This window comes from Sceloporus undulatus, chromosome 2, assembly GCF_019175285.1.
Source record: "Sceloporus undulatus isolate JIND9_A2432 ecotype Alabama chromosome 2, SceUnd_v1.1, whole genome shotgun sequence".
Lineage (NCBI taxonomy): Eukaryota > Metazoa > Chordata > Lepidosauria > Squamata > Phrynosomatidae > Sceloporus > Sceloporus undulatus.
Genome location: NC_056523.1, coordinates 80,000,209 through 80,021,474, shown reverse-complemented (window position 1 = coordinate 80,021,474; position 21,266 = coordinate 80,000,209). Strand labels below are relative to the sequence as shown.

At 40.5% G+C, this 21,266-nt stretch overlaps 1 protein-coding gene across 4 annotated transcripts in view; it reads left to right on the top strand.

The window, feature by feature from the left end:
• The first annotated feature begins 1,602 nt into the window (after positions 1-1,602).
• Positions 1,603-21,266, top strand: part of BRD8 (bromodomain containing 8) — a 45,665-nt gene continuing 26,001 nt past the window's right edge. For 2 of the 4 annotated variants that reach the window (XM_042452240.1, XM_042452239.1), the window contains exons 1-16: positions 1,603-1,794; positions 3,497-3,546; positions 4,572-4,694; positions 4,801-4,881; positions 5,316-5,380; positions 6,518-6,654; positions 7,009-7,224; positions 9,088-9,229; positions 12,114-12,323; positions 12,769-13,070; positions 15,517-15,954; positions 17,067-17,160; positions 17,279-17,325; positions 18,568-18,773; positions 19,180-19,272; positions 20,835-20,903. In XM_042452240.1, coding sequence (XP_042308174.1) covers positions 1,618-1,794; positions 3,497-3,546; positions 4,572-4,694; positions 4,801-4,881; positions 5,316-5,380; positions 6,518-6,654; positions 7,009-7,224; positions 9,088-9,229; positions 12,114-12,323; positions 12,769-13,070; positions 15,517-15,954; positions 17,067-17,160; positions 17,279-17,325; positions 18,568-18,773; positions 19,180-19,272; positions 20,835-20,903 — 2,450 coding nt within the window. In that variant the 5' untranslated portion in view covers positions 1,603-1,617. The remainder of the gene's footprint in view (positions 1,795-3,496; positions 3,547-4,571; positions 4,695-4,800; positions 4,882-5,315; positions 5,381-6,517; positions 6,655-7,008; positions 7,225-9,087; positions 9,230-12,113; positions 12,324-12,768; positions 13,071-15,516; positions 15,955-17,066; positions 17,161-17,278; positions 17,326-18,567; positions 18,774-19,179; positions 19,273-20,834; positions 20,904-21,266) is intronic. The other 2 variants (XM_042452242.1, XM_042452241.1) reach the window with 2 other exon arrangements.

Genomic DNA, 21,266 nt, shown 5'->3' with positions numbered 1-21,266 from the left:
TCCATCTAGGTCAAGACGCACTCATTATTCCTTTGCTCTAGTTTTTTTCTAAACTCCAAGCCTTTATTTCAAAAACCATCTCTCTGGCTGACAAAGGTGACTCCATCTTTCTATAGCTTTTTTTTATTTCAACAAGGAATTTCCACCACAGCAGTTTAGGAGTACTTCTGGACTCGTCTCTGCAGTTGACATCTCAAGTAGATGCGACGGTCAGAAGTGCTTGCTATCAACTTCGGTTGATATGCCAACTGCGACCCTACCTGGGCCAAAGGGACCTTGAAACTGTGGTACATGCTCTGGTAACCTCTCGTCTAGATTTCTGTAATGCACTCTACATGGGGCTGTTGTAGAAAACTGCTTATGTGACTTTAAAACACTGCAAGTTCTCTCACTAAACTCACAGCAGACCTCGGTCTGACAGAATCAGAAAGGAGGGGACCAAAGATGAATTCAAAAACACAGATTGTTTATTTTGACAGCTGTCACTCTAGGAGGAATTCGCATTCCAACAAGTATCCCAGAGCTCCCGAATAAATGAAAATGGCTGCTTTATATAGGATTTAGACAAAGAACTTCAGCTGGCATATTTCATTGGACATAGCAAAAGTTAAACATATAGGATTTTCATACAATCAGAGTACAGATTCATGAATACATTAAAGGTACATTGAAGCCATTAGCCCACTAGCCTTATCTGTCTTCGCCCCCTTCTAGTCCTTGTGCAGATATCTCTTCTCCAGGATTCTGTTTCTCTGCTAACTTCAACTAACAACAAACTCCAGATCCTTGAGGTCAGAGCCCTGGGTCATCTTGAGCTCTTATGCCTCAAGTTGTAATCTTTTGCCTGCATTCCTAGGCCTCTCAAATGCTTTCAAATACATGTGTACCTTTTTTTCTACAGACTACATTTATATATGCATACTAAATATGAAACTTTAAAAATCTTCTACCTCAGGGCTACCCTTGTATCAAGCCCGGAAGCTTCAGCTAGTACAAAACATGGCAGCCAGATTGGTCACCGGTGCATCCAGGTTTGACCATATAACACCTATTCTGAATGATCTCCACTGGCTGTCTATTCGCTTCCGAGCACAATACAAGGTGTTGATTATTACCTATAAAGCCCTATATGGCTTGGGCCCGAGTTACTTGAGGGACCGCATCTCCCCATATAATCCGCCCCACACACTCAGGACGTCCGGGAAGAACTTGTTGGAAATTCCATCTTCCAAACATGTTTCTACATCCCGGATGGCCTATTCAGTGGCGGCCCCACAAATTTGGAATGGTCTCCCCGAGGAGCTCCGTCTTGTGACCTCCCTGGTAACATTTAAAAAGAGGCTCAAAACCTTCCTCTTTTGTCAAGCCTTCCCCCCTGTAAAATGAAGCTGTGTATTCCCATTCCCATCGATTCTCTGCCTTACCCTGTTGAATGATTGTGTTCAGATTTTGTATAATTTGTATTAGTGGATTTTATCTATTTTTATGAGATGTTTTTAATGGTTTTTATATGGTCTGTAAACCGCTTTGATCTATGGAAAAGCGGTATACAAATAAAATTTATTATTATTATTAAAATAAAATGGAATAATAATTTTAAGGAATCGCACTGTGTTTATGTCAAGACTTCCCAGACTCAATGAACAGAACACCAAAAGTTTTCCCACTACATTGTTTGAAGAAAAGTGGGTAACAGTGTTAAAATGCCCTTCTTTGTTCTCTAGGGTGTCTGTCAGCAGAGCTATAAAACCCTTTGCAGAGCCAGGACGCCCACCTGATTGGTTTTCTCAGAAGGTAAGATGTTTTATTTTCACCTTTGTACATCAATAGGCTTTCATTTCATGCTTGGGAAGTATTTGTCCAAGGGACTCACTGAGCATGATAACCTTCTTAGAGAGGAATAAAAAAATGCATGGAGTAAGTTTTAGGATAATTTATGATTCCATGGGAATTCTGGTGTATGGTTAGTGGACAGTTCAAAATGTGTTGTTTTGTATGAACTTGCTGAGAATTCATTGCCTTTCTTGCCCGCCCCCCCCCCCCCGCCCCAATAGGATCAGCCTGTTGACCAGTAAGATATATCCTTTCTGCTTCTCATAATTGTTTGGTGATAGGGGACGTTATTTGCCCCAGTACAATATGTTGGTTGGAACAAAGAAGTACCATAACGGGAAATTTTTTTTGTTGTTGGAATAATTTTTATCCCATCTGTTATTGTTAAAAATTGTACTTGACAAGTGGCTGAAACTTGGGATCAACGTTTACAACTTTTCATGTATCAAGACTGTAGAATATGTAATTGTTGGTATAGTTCTCTGTGGATTTTGCAATGAAATGTCACTCTGGAGGACTAAAATTTCAGAGTGAGTAAAGTTTAAACTAGGCATATTTCACTATTCATTTCAGTAGTTAGAATTATGCAAATTACTATAGTAAATGTTGGAGGCAACAGCTAACTTTTGTTCTTTATATTGGATTATAGAAGAAGGGAATCTATAGTGAGCTTGAGTCCTTACACTGATATGGCTAGAAGTGAAGATAATCTTTGAGATAGTCTTATGTTTATATGGAAAATATACTTGTTTTCCCCTGGCTTCCTGAACCAAGAACTTCATGGCTGTTGTGCCTCTGTTAATTTCTATAGGTAGCCTGCCATGTAGAAGTAAGCAGTTTCTAATTCTTATAGTTGAATTGTTACCTATGATGGCTGATGCTTCTCCCCTATTTGTGAAATGAAGTAAATTTCTCTCAAAGGCTAAATAACCCTGCTTTAAACTTGTAATATGAGGCTCTAAATGTCAGATGGGTAACTGCATTTTCCACCTCTCATTTTGCCCACTGCAGGCCAGATCTCCAACTGAGAATGCCTGAATAAATTGTTTTCTCTCTATTCCTTCTTCAAAGTGATGGTTAAAAGTGACGTAGCATCACTTCCCATCATCATTTTAAATGAGAAATGGAGGAAAAACAAGGTATTTGGGCAGGGATGGGGTTTCTGTGGATGGGTGTGGGTTGTATGTATATTTGGACCCCTTAGATAGGCTTTGGGTGTTATATTAGGGCCATTTTTACTGAAAAACATGCTGATTTTAAATATATATATTGGTGAGATTAGTAGGATTTGGAACCCAGAAAAATAGGGTCCAGGGACTGCATGTAGTCTGCACACCACACTTACCTCACCCCTACCTGAACTATGTATGCCGATTTCTTCAAGTTTTCTCCTCTTCCTCCTGTTAGTTTTAAATGTGTTTAATAGATCACCTCTTTTTTTTTTCTTATAACAGCCAGTTGTGTGCATTCAATATCACATTCTCTGCCTGAAGGCTGCAAATAATCCAAATAATTTCTCAACAGAACAAAACTTGTTGCCAGCATATTTTGAGAATCACCTTTAAGATGTGGAAAATGTCTTTCCCGGCACACAAAGATGTTTAGTATTGTCTGCATTGTTGTTGTTTTTTTCTGAGAACTGTGTATACTTTTCCTCCCCTAGCATTGTGCATCACAATATTCTGAGCTTCTGGAGACAACGGAAACCCCCAAGTGAGTTCAAAGGCTGAACTATGTGTGGTTTATTTTTTTTTCCCTTTTGTCGTTGGACTGGATGGTCCTTTGGGTTGGACTAAGGTCTTCTCCAACTATATGATTTGAGTGGGGAAGAGCGGGAGTTGATGTTACAAGAAAGACACTGTGCAGTGGAGAACTGATCACCATTATAACCTATTTCCAAAACGAGAAGGAATGAAAGTTGGAACAGTTTACCAAAGCAGTTGAAAGTTAGCTTCTTGTTCCATGTTCTTGTAGAGGCTGGTTTGCTGCAACTGTAGTAATGTGTATAATCTGCCCTAATCTAAATATTTTAATTATGTACAAAGGTAAGATATTCAGAACCTATCTTGGCCTCTTACTGGGTTTCCTTTTTAATAGCTTGTTGTACACTGATGATGGCACATCTTTGCTAGGCAGGACAACTTTTCTTACCCCCCCCCCCCCCGATGATGATCTTCTAAAAGTTAAAATGCCTTTGCATTCTTTCAAAAGTACTCAAGAAGCTTTTTCTGAAATCGCTGTAAGCAGCACTATCCTTTCAAATAATGATCCAGTGGGTTGGTTTGGATAAGCAGGCATTTTTGTACAAGTTATTTGGTTTTTCTGAGTTTGGTCATTTTGAGTTGTCTCCTCTTGCCACTGGAAGTGGCTAAGCTTTCTTGGTTTGTGTAATGTTTCATCCAGGATCCCAGGATAATTGTTCTAACAAGCCAGTAGCATTAACTGAAAACAAATCTTGGTTTATGGTGTTGTGTAGGGGTTGAGAAAGTAGTCAACTTGTAAATTCCAGTGCAGATATCTAGAATGATTGGATGAGATTTCAGTTTGAATGTTGTAAAGTGCCCATGGACCTTTGTAATAGTATTTATGATGAATTGCAGAATATCACAAGTAAAAGGTAATTGGGATATGTAGAAGAAACAAGATAGATGTGATTTGTTAGAACAGAAGATGCTCCTATTTGGGATAGAACATCTGTGTTCTAAAGACCTAGATTATTGTCCTCTTTTTTTCTGCAGAAGAAAGCGTGGTGAGAAAGGTGAAGTGGTAGAAACAGTAGAAGATGTTATTGTGAGGAAACTGACAGCAGAACGGGTAGAGGAGCTAAAGAAGATGATTAAGGAGACCCAGGAGAAATACAGGTGTGGTTCAGACTTGCCAGAATATGTATTTTTGACATCTCTTGTTTTTTGAGGGCAGGCTGATAAGAACAAAATGGATTAAATCTGTTTTGTGCTGTCTTTACAGGCAACTGAAGAGGGATGCAGAACTGATTCAGGCTGGGCATATGGACCACAAGCTGGAGGAACTATATAATGACATTGTGGTGTAAGTTATCTTTTTTCTCCCTTTCTGTTACGGTTTTCCTTTTTTCAGAATTGTAGTTCTAAATTCATTACCCAACTTTAGCATGTTGTCAGAATGGTTGAGCTTAGTTTCTTGAATCTGGAAAAGTGCTGTATGTAGTTGGATGATGTTGTGGCACAATTACACAATATATTTAGGGGTCTATATGGTTTTTATTATTTTTACAATTCCCACTTCTTGTGAACTATTTTTTAAAATTTTGAAAGAGGCTCCTAGAAAATGATCCTGACAATCCTACTTGGTTTTTGTTTTTGTTGCTTTGCTAATGTTCTTCTGAGGGCCTGACTGATGAATTTCTCATTATTTTCAATACTGTGGACAGTGGGTCTGATATGTGAGTAAGGGGCATCAGTTTAGGTTTGTAGCATAACCCTGATTACCTTTGATTTCTTCAGGAAGAAAAAAATGGAAGAAGAAGAGGCAGAAGTGAAGAGGAAAGCTACAGATGCTGCTTATCAAGGTTAATTGAAAATCAGCACTTTTAAAAATAGAATCAAATTCCTGAACGCAGTGTCATTTAGAATAAGTATAAGAGCATTCGCCTGCCTAGCTTAGGTCAAGGCTGTCTAACAAACCATTTCTCTTTTGTGAATTTGCTCCAAGACCATGAGGTCCTTAAAAGAGACCCTTTTTTAAGACCCACTGTCTTCACAGGTACAGTGGGTGGGAACAAGAGATAGGGCCTCTTAGTGGCTGCCCTATCTTCTCAAGCACCCTTCCTAGGGATATCTGAGTAGCTCTCTCCTTGCTGTCCCTCCAGTGGCAAGTGAAAACTTTCTTACTTTGACAGACTTTTAGAACTGAAGGTTTTTAGTGTAAAGTCGAAGGCTTCCATGGCTGGCATCCATAGTTTTTTGTGGGTTTTTCGGGCTATGTGGCCATGTTCTAGCAGAGTTTCTTTCTGACGTTTCGCCAGCATCTGTGGTTGGCATCTTCAGAGAATGGAAAAATTGGGTGTAGTATATATACTGTGTGAGCCTTCCTGGAACATGGTCACATAGCCCGAAAAACGCACAAAAAACTATGAAGGTTTTTAAGTAGAGGGCTTTTAAGAGGATGCTGAGCTGTTGTTAGTTGCTCTTCATCATTTTATGTGTATGTATTAAGTTGTTTTAATATTGTCAATAGTTCAGTTTAATTATAGCATATTGTTGATTTTGGGGTTTACATTTTTAATTATACTGTAATTATTTTAATTTGTAAGGTACCATGAGTCCCAATCCTGGGCAAGAAAGCATGGTATAGATGATGATGTCGAACCATTTCTCAGTTTCATTTTCCTCAGGTTCTCCTATGTGAAGTTGAAAATTACATACATTCTTCAGAGGCCCTCCCCAGCTCTGTTTAAGAAAAGCAGTTTCCAAGAGTAGAAGGCAGGTTGTGATGCAGGAGTCCTAGTCCAGGTTTTGAGGCAAGGCAGAATACCAGAAATATTCCTCTGGTAGGAAAAAAGCAACAGACATAAAGTAAACAAGTTGTCTCATAGAACTATAGTGTGGAATAGTTGTTACAGACTTTGGCAGGAGAAACCTCAGGAACTGCAAAGTGGTCTGAACAAAAACTCTTTAAATTTAATATTCTGCCTTTTCTCCTCTAGCTCGTCAAGCAGTTAAGAACCCATCACGAAGAGTGTCAGGAATGATGGTTCGCTCTCCAGCAGGCTCAACTTCACCAGGAGCAGACTACAGTCTGGGGGACTTGTCCCAAGCTAGTGTGGAAGAGGCTAGTCCCGGGGTAAGGATTCAGCAAGCATGAAAAATGGTTAGGCTGTGTAAGATTTCCAATGTTCTCAAGACTTCCTGCCTTTCCCCACACTTTCTTTGGCCTTCTGTAACACATACGATTTCTGGGCAGCCTTGTGCAGAAAATAGAGTTTGTTTTGTGTTGTCTGACAAAAATATGGAACACATTTTGGTGATAATGCTAGCATAGGAATAAGATCAACACACAAAAGTTTTGAGGGGAGCAAGCGTGATGGAGGAGGTGCTTGGGGTATGCTGGGTCACTGGCCCTGGTGGGAGGAGTCAGTGGGACATGTCAAGATGATGAGGATGTGGCTTTGAACAGTGTGGTTTTTCTCTTTCTCAGGTAACTCCAGGGACATTGCCCAGCACCCCAGTTGCCTCCTTCATTGGGATCCCTGACACCCCTATGGGCTCCACCTCCTTGGATGCCCCCATGACCCCAGTCACAGATGATTCAGCCCAGAAAAAGATGCTAGGACAGAAAGCAACTCCGCCTCCTTCTCCTCTGCTTTCAGAGCTGCTGAAGAAGGGCAGCCTCCTGCCCACGAGCCCCAGGCTGGTATGGAGTTCCCTGCTTTTATATATGCAATCATCCTGCTGAATCTCTGTGACTGACTTTTTCCACAAAAGGCACAAACTTTTTTTCAAAGAAGAAAGCTTAGAGAGGATGTAGGAGCCCAAATGACACATGGCAGTCATATATAGCACACATTCCAAATACATGGAAGGGCTTTTTGCATATATCATCTTAGTAATCCAAACAATATTATTTATTGCCACTTTATAGTTGGGATTCTTAGAGAGGGATTGGCTTCTGAATGCAACACAGTGAATTCATGGCTGAGATGTAATTTCAAGAGAAAATGTTTAGTTTATGGTAACCACTGCACTGTGCAACAATTAGAAAAATTGATGATCGTGTGTAATCCTGTTAAAGAATGGATTTACTGATTGGCTGGGAATCTAAATGCTCATACTTGTTCTTGATCTACTTTTCCTAATCTAATTTCCTAGATGTGCCAGTATTACAGTGCTCATCATATTGTCAGTGCTGGCTGAGGATGATGGTGGTTGTAGTCTAGCAAATCTGGAGGGCACCTGGTTAAAGGAAGATTGTTCTTGATAGGTCTTCTGGTGATTTTTTATTTGTTAACTTGTTTAAATATTCGTGGTTATGTTTGCTTCCTCCTCTAACATTGGGTTCTCAGTGCTTTTCTTTTTAAGATGGACACAGTGATGCTTCAGTATCAAGTGTTCCCAGATCTATCGACTGCTCCCATTTTTTAATGTTTTGGACTAATATAATAATAATAATAATAATAATAATAATAATAATAATAATAATTTTTATTTATATTTCCCACTTCTCCCAAGGATTGAAGTGGGATTATATCATTAAAAATACAATACTAATACAGATACAAACTGTAAAATACTAATACTGAATTACAACCTTCCTATTAGTTCCTTAAAATATCTAGCTGCAGATGTGTAATAAACTACTTCAAGATACGGAAGAAATGGACAGAAATGTTTTAAATACATTCAGCCAGTATTGATGGTACAAAAAGGAGGAGAGAAAACCAAGTTTCATAGAGTGAAAGCTCTTTGTACTTTATGTATCTTATTATGCTACAATTGCATCTGTTCTGGTGTGTATAGGCAAACAGTGCAACAGTGATATAATAGACAGCTCAGTTGCACAATAAATAAATAATACTTAATACTATTCTAGGATGTTTGGATGCCTTAATATAATAAGCACATTGCTTACCTGATAGGATCTCTGTAAGGTCAACAAAAGGTCTGTCATCTTTCATTCCGCTTATTTGGAATGAGATACCAATTTGGGAGAAGAAGAAAAATATGAGCCATTGACTATCCCCCCTTGCGGGGGTGTGAAATGTTCCTGTGTGGGAATGTTTGTACTGTTAATAAATAGAATATATCTAGTGTTTGTTTCAAGATACACATCTTACTTATTTGCCTCTGCTCTCTTCTTTTCTGACCTTTTGCGGTTTACACATATGTAGTTGTTCCTGTTTCTAATTACATCCGTGAAAAGTCTCCATCCAGTTTAAAGCCAAGTTGTCTTGCCTGGCATTTTATTAAACTTAGTCAAGCCAACCTAAGTTTCTAAATCATGACTGAGAGGTACAGTGTACTGTTCATATGGATGGGAATGGGAGTTCTGGGGATTTTTCTGGGGTTTTATATTCTGTGTTTCTGTACTTGATGATCTCCATCTGTGGTGCTAGTATATTTTATGACTACTCTGAAGTAACAGCCAGAGGGCAGGAGTATGTCAGCCAAACGACAACAAGAGCCAGGGACAGGTTTCTTGAATGCAGTGTATTGCAACTGAGTAGAGAAATGTGACCTTGTTGCACATTGGTTTTTTAGTCTACATGTCCTTTTGCAGGTGGGTGAGAGTGATATGTCGGTTGTTTCTGGTCACACAAGCAGCTCTGGTATCCTCCTAGATGTTGGAGGTGTTATTCCAGTTTTGCATGGTGGAGAGATACAGTCAGCTTCTACTGTTCCTGCATCCCCTGCTGCTTCAGGTACGATTTTTAAAAATAATTCATTAAAAGCAAAGAACTTAGTGGACCAGATACAGTTGGTAAAGGTTGTAATTAGGCCTTTGTATGTTTTGCCTCATGTGAAGAACTTCATTCCTTTTCTTGGTTTCTCCTTATTCTTCATCTCATTTTCTTTCTTTTTTAAAAAAATATTTATTGATTTATTTAAAAGTCTTTAAAACAAAACAATAAAAGAAAAACAGATTATATACAAAAATTTAAAACAATATGTACAATTCAATAATATATCCTTTCCTGCCTTATTTCTCTTGCGTTTTTTCCTGTTAATATGCATTACATTTTGATCACTAGATAGTCATAGTGAATAAAAAAAGTGTTTTCAGATAAGCTAAACATAATGATACTTCAAATATCAAGAAATATTCATAATTGTTACATGATTATAAAGTTCCATCAATTTAGTTTCATTATTTTATATTGATTTTTATCATTTTGTTTACTCCAGTCCAATCATAGTCATCTCCCCACCTTGTTTTTAGGAATGTTATCAGGGGATTCCATTGTTTATCAAATTTACTCATAGGCTTCTTTTTAATTAAATGCGTCAGTTTGTCTGCCTGTATTTTCCGGCGTATAAGATGACTGGGCGTATAAGACGACCCCCAACGTTTCCAGATAAAATATAGAGTTTGGGATATACTCGCCGTATAAGACTACCCTGCTTCCAATGCACACCAAATAAAATTTTAAAAAAACATCAGATTTGATTTCAATATAGTAATTTTAATTCAAATGCTTATGGCATGCAGGTACCTAGCAGAAAAACTTGTTGTATACAAAACCTGCTTGGATTGGTCAGCTCTCCCTGCCTTCCCAGCCCTCCCTGTCTCCAAGACTATCAGAGCAGTAGTGCAAACATGGCTCTTTTTTTCCATACCCCGGGCACCCCCCACGCCTGCAGCTTGCTCCGCCCTTCACTTACACCTTCCTGGTGAGGCGCCCCCTCACCTCGTCATCGGGACCGCATTAAGTCACTTCATTCCACAAATCCTGGTGAGTGGCTTTTCTTCTACTGTACCTGTACAGCACCTTGCTGCTTTCATACGGTTGCCGCATAAGGTGGGGATGTGGCCGCGGCCATTGTTGTTCTCCCCCCACCATATGCGGTGACCACAGATTCTCCAGTCCTGCTCAGAGGATTCAGCACCCACCCTATAAGATGACACCCGGCATATAAGATGACCCTCAACTTTTGAGAAGATTTTCCTGGGTTAAAAGGTAGTCTTATATGCCAGAAAATACAGAATTTCTATAATGTCATATAATTTCATCAACCAATTATTTGGTGATAGTTTCCCCTTCCATTTTTGAGAACAAATCATTCTCCCAGCCATAATCATATAAAACAACATTTTCCCATATTTTTGTTCCAATTTTTCATATGAAATTATATTTAACAAATACATTTTTGGATCTTTTTCTATTTTTTCTTGCAATATAATTTGTATATGTTATTCCAATATTTCCTTGCCACCTCACGTCCCCACCACATGTGATAAAGAGTGCCAGTTTTTTCCCCACATTTCTAACATGTCTTCTTAACCTTTTAAAACATTTTTGACAATTTAAAGGGTATATGGTACCATCTAAGATATATTTTATAATAGTTTTCATTATAATTAACGCTTAATGTATATTTTAATCTTTTTCACCAAGTTTTATTCTTCATCTTATTTTCAATTGTAAGTTCTCTGTCATTCCTTTTTATTTTTCTGTAAATATTTTCTAGTTAAGTCATATATTTTTCCCTCTTGTTCATCACTTTTTTGTTTCAAGTCTTTGTGGAATTACTAATGCTTGCTTTTCTGCAATTTTGTCTGTATTCAGATATCTTCTTAAGACATATCTGATAAGCCTCTGAACAAGATCCTTTGGTGGCTTTTCTTTTTCTTCTACATTTAATATGTTTAATGGGAAGGTCTATCTGACTTTATAGCTGCATTAAACAGACATAAAAATGCATACTATTCACATTGAGAATGCAGTTTAAATTTTTGTTTTTCTAAAGCAAGTTTCTGGCCACTTGAAACAATGGAAATAAACTGAATCTATGTAATACCTGAAGAAAGCTCAAATATCCAAGGGATGATGGATGGGAAAAAAATCTTTGTATTTTATATAGACATGGAAAACCACTTGGGTAAAATTTGGGCATTTTCATAATGGTGTACATGCATTCTTGCCTTTTGCATCAGACTACTTCTGGTCATACACAAAGAAGCATGAGATCCTGACTATGATGCAAAATTTGACATCCCAGATATCTTTTTAAAGTTAAACAGATGATTCTCAACTATAAGTGGTGTAGGAAAACATGACCCATGTTGGCAAGAGGCTTGGGAGCCAGCAGAAGCCCCAGCATTCCTAGCAATCTGCTATCCATTGGGCCAGCCCTCCTCACCCTTGGTCTACTCTTCTCTTTCCTTCTTCTGAATCAGCTGTGTATCAGAATATTGTGAATTCCACAAGTCTCCAAAAGTTGAAATTTGAATTTAGTTTTATAGATTCAGAGAAAACAATGCAAATATCCAAAATATGTCTGGTGTGTAAAAGTGTTGTTATTTTTATCCCAGGTTTGGATTTCTTTGGTGCAAACTTCGGGCTTTTATTTTTTATTTTACTTTAATGTCAGCCATCATTTAAAAGCACACTGTGGCCTTGCTTGTATGTGTTCCTGGGCTTTGCTAGGGAATTACCCCAAGGAAAGCTGTCTGTACCAGGTTTTATAACTGACTGCATATAGCCTTGGTTGTGGTGGAAGGAGCCCTAGGATTGCTTGCTTAGTAGTCATCTGTAGCTGTTGCTTCTTGGCTAATGTGCCTTTCCCTTCTTCATACTTTGTTAGGTGCTCCTACTCTTTCCCGCCTTTTAGAAGCTGGTCCAACACAATTCACCACAACGCTTGCTTCCTTTTCTGCTGTTGCCAGTGAACCTCCAGCCAAACTCCTGCCTCCCCCTGTAGAGTCCGTGTCTCAGGCAACTCTAGTCATGGTCCCTACGCTACAAGCACCAGCTGCTGTGCCACCTGCTGCAACTCCAGAAAGTGTAGCAACAGGTGCGTCCTTGGACTCATATGTCACTCAGTACTTTACAAAAGAGCTTCCCCATTAGGTTGTACAAAAGGTCTCTATGAATGCGGCTGTGAGCATCTCAGATCCAGAGCAGGATGGCTGATCTTCAGGCGGTCAAGCACATCATGCTGTTGGGGAGCAAATGACCAATCTGGGGTTGTCAGAGGAGTCTTTTTGTTCAAGCCATAGCTCAGGAGCAGAGGGAGGAAGGTGGGTGGAGTTAAAAAGAGACAGGTTCAGGTTAAGGCTAGACAGGGATATGAAGAGATGATGCCTGTTTTTCTCTAGCCAGCGCAAGAATGTCAGAAGAGAGAACCAGCCTGTACATATCTTTACTGGGAGCTATGGAATGCTTTTTGATTTCTTGATCTGATCCATGCTTGTTGGCCCAGCTGCCAGACTTTTACTTGTCTTGTCACTCCTCTCCAGTGAATCAACCCAGCACCTGTGTTTCCATGGAGCCAGTTCCTGATCCTCACACTGTGACAGTGTCAATGGATAGCAGTGAAATTTCCATGATCATTGATTCCATCAAGAAAGACTGTCTGGGCTCTGGGGCATCTGGTGCTGTAGGTACCTCCAAAGACCACAGCATGGATGGAAAAGAAGACCTGGATCTAGCTGAGAAGATGGATGTTGCAGTTTCCTATACAGGGGAAGAGCCTTCCTACACGGGGGAAGAACTGGACTTTGAGACAGTTGGGGACATCATAGCCATCATTGAAGACAAGGTAAATGAGCTAATGGCCAGTCATTTCTTCCTGCAATTTTGGGGGCATTTTATCCTGCTTAGTTCCTCACCCTGTATCAAGATTGCTGATACTTAACCTTTCAAATCTATTAACAATTACCAAAACTACTCTAACACAAGGATCCAAAACATGTGCAAGGCTTTTCTGAGCCCAGTGGCCTTATATCTTCCTGACATGGGCATTATGAGGAGCTGGAAAAGTTCTTGGGATGCTTCTTCAATGCAGAGCATTGCCTTTTCGTTGCTTTTTCCAGAGGGTTTAGGGGTATATTCAACATGGCAAGCAAGTATGTGTAACTTTGGAGCAAGTGGATTTCTTTGTTTTCCTTTTCTCTGACTGTTCACGTAACAGAGGTGTGGAGGGAAGTGTTCTTCTCTCCTGTGCCCAAGTTAATGGAACATCCTTCTCCTTGAGAAAAAAAGCTTAAGCTTCTCTTGAAAGCATTGCAAGAACTTCATGTTTAGGCCAGATTTCAATGACTGAGACACAAATTTTATTTTTAGGTATGTTTTAGACTGGAATGTTGGTTTCAGGTGTTGCGTTCAGCCATTGCAATACCATGGGTTTAAATAAGTAATGAGAGATTTCACTCAAATGATGTCTTGCCATAGTGTTTTTTACTTTTTCTATTTATATATATGTATGTGTGTGTATTTATACAATTCATTTCTATATTTGTTTATGTTGTATTTATACAATACATAGTCCTTTAATACACACTCCTCTATAATTAGAACTCTTGAGTTGTAACAATGTTGGGAAAACTAGTGACATTTGATTATTTGTTTCTCCTAAATAACATGTCATGGTTTGACCTTGTGGTTAGATTTGTGGCGTAGACAGGAGTGTTGGGGCTGGATGAATGATGGCTACAGAGTATCCTGAGAAGAGGGTTTCTAAAGAAGCAGGGTACACTTGTCTTTGTTTCTGAAAGCCAAGGCCATAACATAATCCTCTGTACAGAATAAAATTGCCAGTTCTTAACAGACCTGGATATTTGTACATAATGTGATAGCACCTTGTTTTCTAAAAAGAAGCTTTACAGTCATCCCTCCATATTTGCGGATTTGATTATTCACGGATTTCATTAATATGTTCTCTCTAGGACTCTCTAGGTCCTCCAGTGCAACTTTGTGGTCAACTTTAACTAACAGTTGCACTGAAAGACCATTTGTAGCTACTCCAGTGCCATTCTATGGTCAGTGTATGTTGGACATTGACCACAGAGTTGCACTGGAGGACCTAGAGATTCCTAGAGAGGTGTCCTCTCAGGTAAAAACAATGTTTTTGTTATTTGCGGTTTTTCCATATTCACGGGGGTCTTGTTCCCCTAACCCTAGCGAATATGGAGGGGCAACTGTATATTTATTACATTCTTCATCAAGTCCTCAAAAGTGTGCTATTTCTGTTAGTCCAGTGGAAGGTTTCCTTGCTTTGGGAAATACAGTAGCCTCTTCGCTTTTGCAGGGAATCCATTCCGGATCCCCTTGCGAAAACAGAAAATCACCAATATTGAAGCCTGATTGGCTTGAATGGTGGCGCATGCCCCTATTTTGTCCCCCTCCGTTTGCTGGCCGCAAATGGGCAAAGGACGCGAGTTTGAAGTCCGTGAAAATGGAGGGGCAACCATACAGTCAGCCCTCAGTATCTGCAGGGGATCCATTCCAGAAACATTCCCCCCATGGATACCAAAATCTGTGCAAGCTCGAGTCTGAGGAGCCCTGGTGGCGCAGTGGTTAAATGCCTGTACTGCAGCCACTCACTCAAAACCATAAGGTTGCGAGTTCAATCCCAGCAAAAGGGCTCAAGCTTGACTCAGGCTTGCGTCCTTCCAAGGTCGCTAAAATGAGTACACAGATTATTGGGGGCAATTAGCTTACAGTTGTAAACTGCTTAGACACTGTTAGTTCAGTATGAAGCGGTACTTAAATGAATCTGTTTGCATTGTCCCCAATGGCAGTATGGCCACATCACTATTGGGAACAATGGAACTTTATCTAAATGGCAGGCCAAGGGCGGAAGGGGGAAGAAGTCTGCCCCCAAGCTAGCCAGCGAGATCCTGGCACCAACCTCAGGCTACCACTTCAACCACCTCTGCCTCCTACGCCTCTGCCTCCTACGCCTCTTATCCTTCCACCTCTGCCTTCTTCTCCTCCACCTCTTCCTCCTCACCTGCCTCCACCTCCTCCTCCTGGGCCTCTTTCTCTTCCTCCATCTCTTCCTCCTCCTCCACTGCCTGCCTCAATGCGGGCTCGCCATCACAGATGTTTGTATCCACTGATGACAAATCTGCAGATATGGAGGGCTGACTGTAATGAGAATGAAAAATGTAATTATCCATCCTCTGCTGTTGTGTGTAGGAAAAGGCCTTTCATCTCTCATTTCTCATGATTTCTTTTTGTTCTCTGTGCCATTGTTGATAAAGGTGGATGACCATCCTGAAGTCCTGGATGTAGCAGCAGTTGAGGCAGCTTTGTCTTTCTGTGAAGAGATTGAGGATCCTCAGTCACTGACTGGACCCTGGGAGCATCCACTCCAACCCGAACATGAGAAACAGAGCCAGATCCCCCCGATGCCTGTGACGGTAAAGCAGGAGAGACCAGACTGTGAGGAACCAGAGGCCAAAGGCATCCGAGACCTGATGAGCATAGGGGATCTGGGAGTGGAAATAAAAAATGAGCCTACTGAGCAGGGGCACATTCATTTGAGCTCTGAGGAAGCTTCTGCAGCCAGATCAAGTGAAGCCTCTGAGTTGAGGGGACAAATCTCAGATGAAGAGACTGCAGTTGCTGGTCTAGAGGGCTCTGAAATGGAGATGGAAGCATCAAAGGATGAAATGGATCATGGTACAGTGAAGACAGAGGTAAACCTTGCTAGGGCAGGGTACAATATGAGTGAGGGAAGCAGTTGGACAATGAGAAGAGGGTGACAAGAGAGGCCTATGATTTGAAGCTATTTTTAGCATCTGTGTAAAGTGCAGTTTTAATTTTTGGCCAAATTTTGGACTATTTATTCTCTACTAAAAGACCAAAGTTCTACACCAGAGGTGGGCCAAGTAAAATAGGGGAACAAATTGTTGCCTTTTTAGATAGTTTTGGCAGATGGAGCAAGGGTGTTGAGGGCAAAAAATAACCTCAAAATAGCCTGATTTTTTTTAAAAAATGGAGGGGGGTCTAGGTTCTCTGAGGGGGCTTCTCAGGGAGTCTCATGGGCTCCACTTAAAGGATCCCACTTAATGCACACAGCCAATCTCTACCTAGAAGGTGTTATGGGACATTTGGTGGCAGACATTTTGTTTTTTTGCAGTGGGATATGTGAGAAGGTCTCCTGGAGTAGATTATGCTACAGGATCTTTTAGGGGGGATTATGCAGCCCTTAGCCTCCCATAGTTGTTCATCCCTGGTTTTCACCAAGGCGCTACCAAATTCTACATTGAGAATAATCTAGCTCATGTAAATGTATGCAATTTGAATTAATTAGATAATCTCTTACCTTGCAAAGTTTATTTACATTGTTTTTTGTGAGTTTTTCGGGCTATGTGGCCATGTTCTAGAAGAGTTTCTTCCTGATGTTTCTTTTCTGAGTGAAAAGAAGTAGATTTTTTCTGAAGCCTTGTCCTGACCCCTTGGAAATGTCATTCAGCTGTCAATCCCACCAATTGTTGCTACACACATAGTCTACATGCTTACAATTTTGAAACTTGTTGTGCCACCTCCTTTTTTAAAAAATGAAATCTAGTGTTCTCTGCAAGTTGAATGCTGTACTCAGTACTACCTTTTCCTTGCAATCCTACTACAAGAGACACAGTTCTTTTCCTGTGTTAAATGTGCAGTGCTTTAGTGTGTATGTTGCTGTGGTGTTGCATCGTTTGGCTGTTACAATCCAGATTGCATTTGGTGACTTTATGGTGAGTTGTGGAGGAAGTTGGTCCTGTTACTCATATTGTGTGTGTGTGTGTGTTGCTTTTCATTCTAGCTCCCTGCTGATGATGAGACTTCTTCTCCACATGCTCCAAGTGCAAATGAAGACTCCTCACAGGCAGACCTTCATCACAAATATGAACTTTCAGGTAACTGTAGTACTTGGTTAGTGGGAAAGTGGAATCAGTTTGAATAGAGTGACTGAGAATGACACAGGTGCTGCAGAATGGCCTTAGAGGTTTTTCTTGTTTTGTTTTTATTTCCTAGAATCAATGAAGGAAGAAGCCCAAGCTCTGTTTGAGAACCAATTAAAGGTATGTGATTTAATTTTATATTGCTTGTCATAATACACACAGGATGAAAGAAGCTGTTAGCTTTTTGCATCAGAGTCCACAGACAAAGGAAGCCACAATTGGAGCTGAGTGCTTTCCCAATACATATGAAGTGTCCCGGAATCAGAGACAAGAAGGAAAAGCTCAATTTACCTTTTTCTGCTATACTTCTTGTAGCTCTGCATTATTCCATTTTTGTCCTATGTTATTAGGCATCCGTTGTAGATCTTCATTGTAGGTCTATGTTACTTGAATATAAAGTGCATTGTGGTTTTGTTAAAAAAAAAAAAGCAACATAGCATTAAAAAATTGAACATGTTTAAAAAGAAATGGGCAAAACCAATTAGTTCTACAATTGTTAAAATTATACAGAAACAGCTGATTAATTTTTTTGCAAGTGCATTTGACCATATTCTATTAAGATACCTTTGAAATTAAAGTACTTGGGTATTTTTCAAGTTCTGGTAATCTCAGTTCCTGCGAGGATTGCCAACAGTTCTTTATAACACAATCCCTCATTTTCCTCAGTAAATGTATTTTCCAGAATTGAGCTTTGAAGATGGACCTTTAACTAATCAACTGGATTTTTGTTTTAAATATTAATATGTTATAGAAATATGGCAAGTAATAATAGACAGACAATGATGGATGGATATATTTATAGTGATTAGGTTAGCGATACATATTTATAGGTAATCTGAAAATGAATGTACATGACAATATTTGATAATGTTATGACTGTATCAGTTTGGGGGGTTTGATGAAAGGTATTGATTTGCTTGTTATTGTTGAATCTTAAAAAGTTTTTTAAAAAGTAACCATTTAGTACTAATGAAAAGCCTGATGGGGAAGAATGGCATTTATCATCCCTCAAAATGAAGAGTGAGGAGACCATATGTGTCTTCCATTTGAAGTATCACTACAAAGAAGGCCCTGTCTTCCACATCCACTAGATGGACTTCAGAGAATAGTAAAATGCTGGACACAGGAACAGTCCCATCTGAAAATTCTCACCAGGCAGGACAGTGTCAGGTGGGGAAATGGCCAGGAGGTGTCTTTCCCCAGGCATGTTACAGCATTGTTGGCAGATGTTTGTGCATGCTGCTTATGCTTTCCCCTTTGCTGTCAGCTTTGGAGGCTGGTGCTGATGCTGTTATTGGCAGCTGCATCTTGGCTGTACAGATGATTGGCTAGACTTTTAATCCTGTATCTCGGGCTGCTCAGGGTGAAGAGGATGAGGAGGATGGTGCCAGCGAGGCTGCCAGTTTGGAGGAGCCCAAAGAGGAAGATCAGGGTGAGGAGTATCTCTCAGAGATGGACAATGAGCCTCCTGTGAGTGAGAGCGATGATGGCTTCAGTATCCATAATGCACCTTTGCAGTCTCACACGCTGGCTGATTCCATCCCCAGCAGCCCTGCCTCCTCACAGTTGTGAGTATTGGGGAACCTCCAGCTACTGAGTAGATAACCAAGAGCATGCTGCCAGCTTCCTGTGGGTTCAGACTCATTGTGTCCCTCACTGTGTAGTGTTAGTAGTGTGAATTTGCTGAAACCCATATAATCTTAAAGGATTTTGAACTGCTTGTTTACTGTGTAGTGCACCCTCGTGGTTAGACTCTAGCTGCAAGGAGACCAGCTATTCCCCCCACCCCCCAAACTTGGAGAAATGTGAAGGAGGTGAAGATATGAGTTGAGGGTTTATGTTACTTGCTTGACTATATCTTTCTTTTTTTTTAATTTTAGAAGCCTTTATGTATCCCTTTTTGACAGCTGTCTTTCTTTCTCTTTTCTCTCTCTCTCTCTCTCTCTCTCTCTACTTTGCCCTCTCGTTCTCTAGCTCTGTTTGCAGTGAGGATCAGGAAGCCATTCAGGCCCAGAAGATTTGGAAAAAGGCTATTATGTTGGTTTGGAGAGCAGCTGCTAACCACAGGTAAATACCACCAGCACTGAGGCTTGTGTCCAGTGTGCATTTGTATTGAAAGAAGCAAAACATGTATTTGTATTACCACAGTGGTTCCCAAATAGTGGGGCCGGACTCCCAAGGAGAGTGCAAGAGTCGCTAAAGAGGGATGTGAGACTGAGGCGCGTTACAGACCGCCCAAAAGCGGGCGGTCTGGCGCCGGCTCCATTAGCTATGCCGAGAAGCCCCAGCAGACAGACCGCGAGGCTTCCCGGCACAGCTAAAAAGGAGCGCCGAAATGGCGCTCCTTTTTGGTCCCCGGAAGTGGCACCGCGAGGCACGCACTCGCGGCATCACTTCCGCTGTGCCGCGTCTGGACACTGTGCATCCAAGACATAAATATGGCAGCGCCCATGTGGACGGGCGCTGCTATTTAGTACGCGCTCTGTGCATCCTAGGGAGAGGGGCCGTTAGGAAGGTGAGAACCTTCCTAACCCTAGCAGGCCCCTTCCTAACCGTAGGACACGCGGAACGCGTACTAAATGGCGGTGTGTAACCCGCCTTAGAGGCCTTGTTTTCTCCCCTTCCTCCTCCTCTTACCAAATTTTATCTGTGCTGGAGGGGAAGAGGATGTTTGGAGCTCACTGGATTGTGTCCTCTGGATGGGCCATCCCGAGCCACCGCTTCTTCCCCCACCTATCCCATCACTGCCCCAGTCCTCTGGATGAGACATTGCTGCAGCCTCTACACATCCTCAGTAACTCTCTCAGAGTGCGAGTGACTTTCTATCACACACTGTTTCTCTCACACACTCAGTACAGTAAATGCTTTTTTACTGACTCTCTCCCTCAGATACGTTCATTCACACAGTTTCCCACACAAATTATGTCTCTCTCACTCTGTCACACTCTTCATCTCTTTTTACATACTCGCATATTTACTTATGTGTATGTACAGAAGAGAATGAATGTTTCTGTGTGACTGTGTGTATATGAGAGAGTAAATGAGTATGTGTGTGAGTGAGTGAAAGAAAGAATGAAAGAAAGTGCTTAAGTGAGTGTGTACATGTCTGTGAGCGCTCGCTTTTGTGAGTGAAGCTGTGTATGAGACAATATGTATAAAACTGACACATTTTAAGTGTTGAATTCATTTAAACAATGCTGTTACAATTTGGATGTTATTTCCTTTTAAAATGTGAATACACATGAATGTACAAATGAAAATATGCACAATAAATAAACAAAACTTTTATTCATATATTATGTTGTGGGTGTGCTACATCTGCAGGTAGATGTAAAGAGGATCGTAAGGGTAAAAAGAGTGAGAACCATGCTTTAACAGTTTGGCAGCACTGGTACAGAAATACACAAAGGAGACAGAAGTGCAGTTTCCTGTTCATCAAAGGACATAGATTTTTAGTAGATTCTAGAATCTGCTTAGCATGCTGAGCAAATCAGAGTAGGAACAATGCTCAGTACATGTTCCATGGTTTTGACGGTGGAAGTTGTGTTAGCTGACTGGCTCAGTTTGACTCAAGTTTTCCATAGCCCAATCATTTATGAGAGGTCTCTGATGCACTTTTCCTTTTTCAGGTATGCCAATGTCTTTTTGCAGCCTGTCACTGATGATATTGCTCCAGGTTACCACAGTATTGTACAGAGGTTAGTAACCAACTTTGTATTGGTATTTGTCACAGATCAACACTAATACCCAGTCTGCTTGTAGACAGAGGCAAATATTGCTAATCTGTACCTGGCAGGACCCTTTCACTAGTAAGTTCACATAAGACAAAGCTGAAAGGGTATAGAACAAACAGCAGGTTTTTAAAAATGGTCATGCTAATTTGCATTTCATTTTGTCACAGATCAACACTAATACCCAGTCTGCTTGTAGACAGAGGCAAATATTGCTAATCTGTACCTGGCAGGACCCTTTCACTAGTAAGTTCACATAAGACAAAGCTGAAAGGGTATAGAACAAACAGCAGGTTTTTAAAAATGGTCATGCTAATTTGCATTTCATTT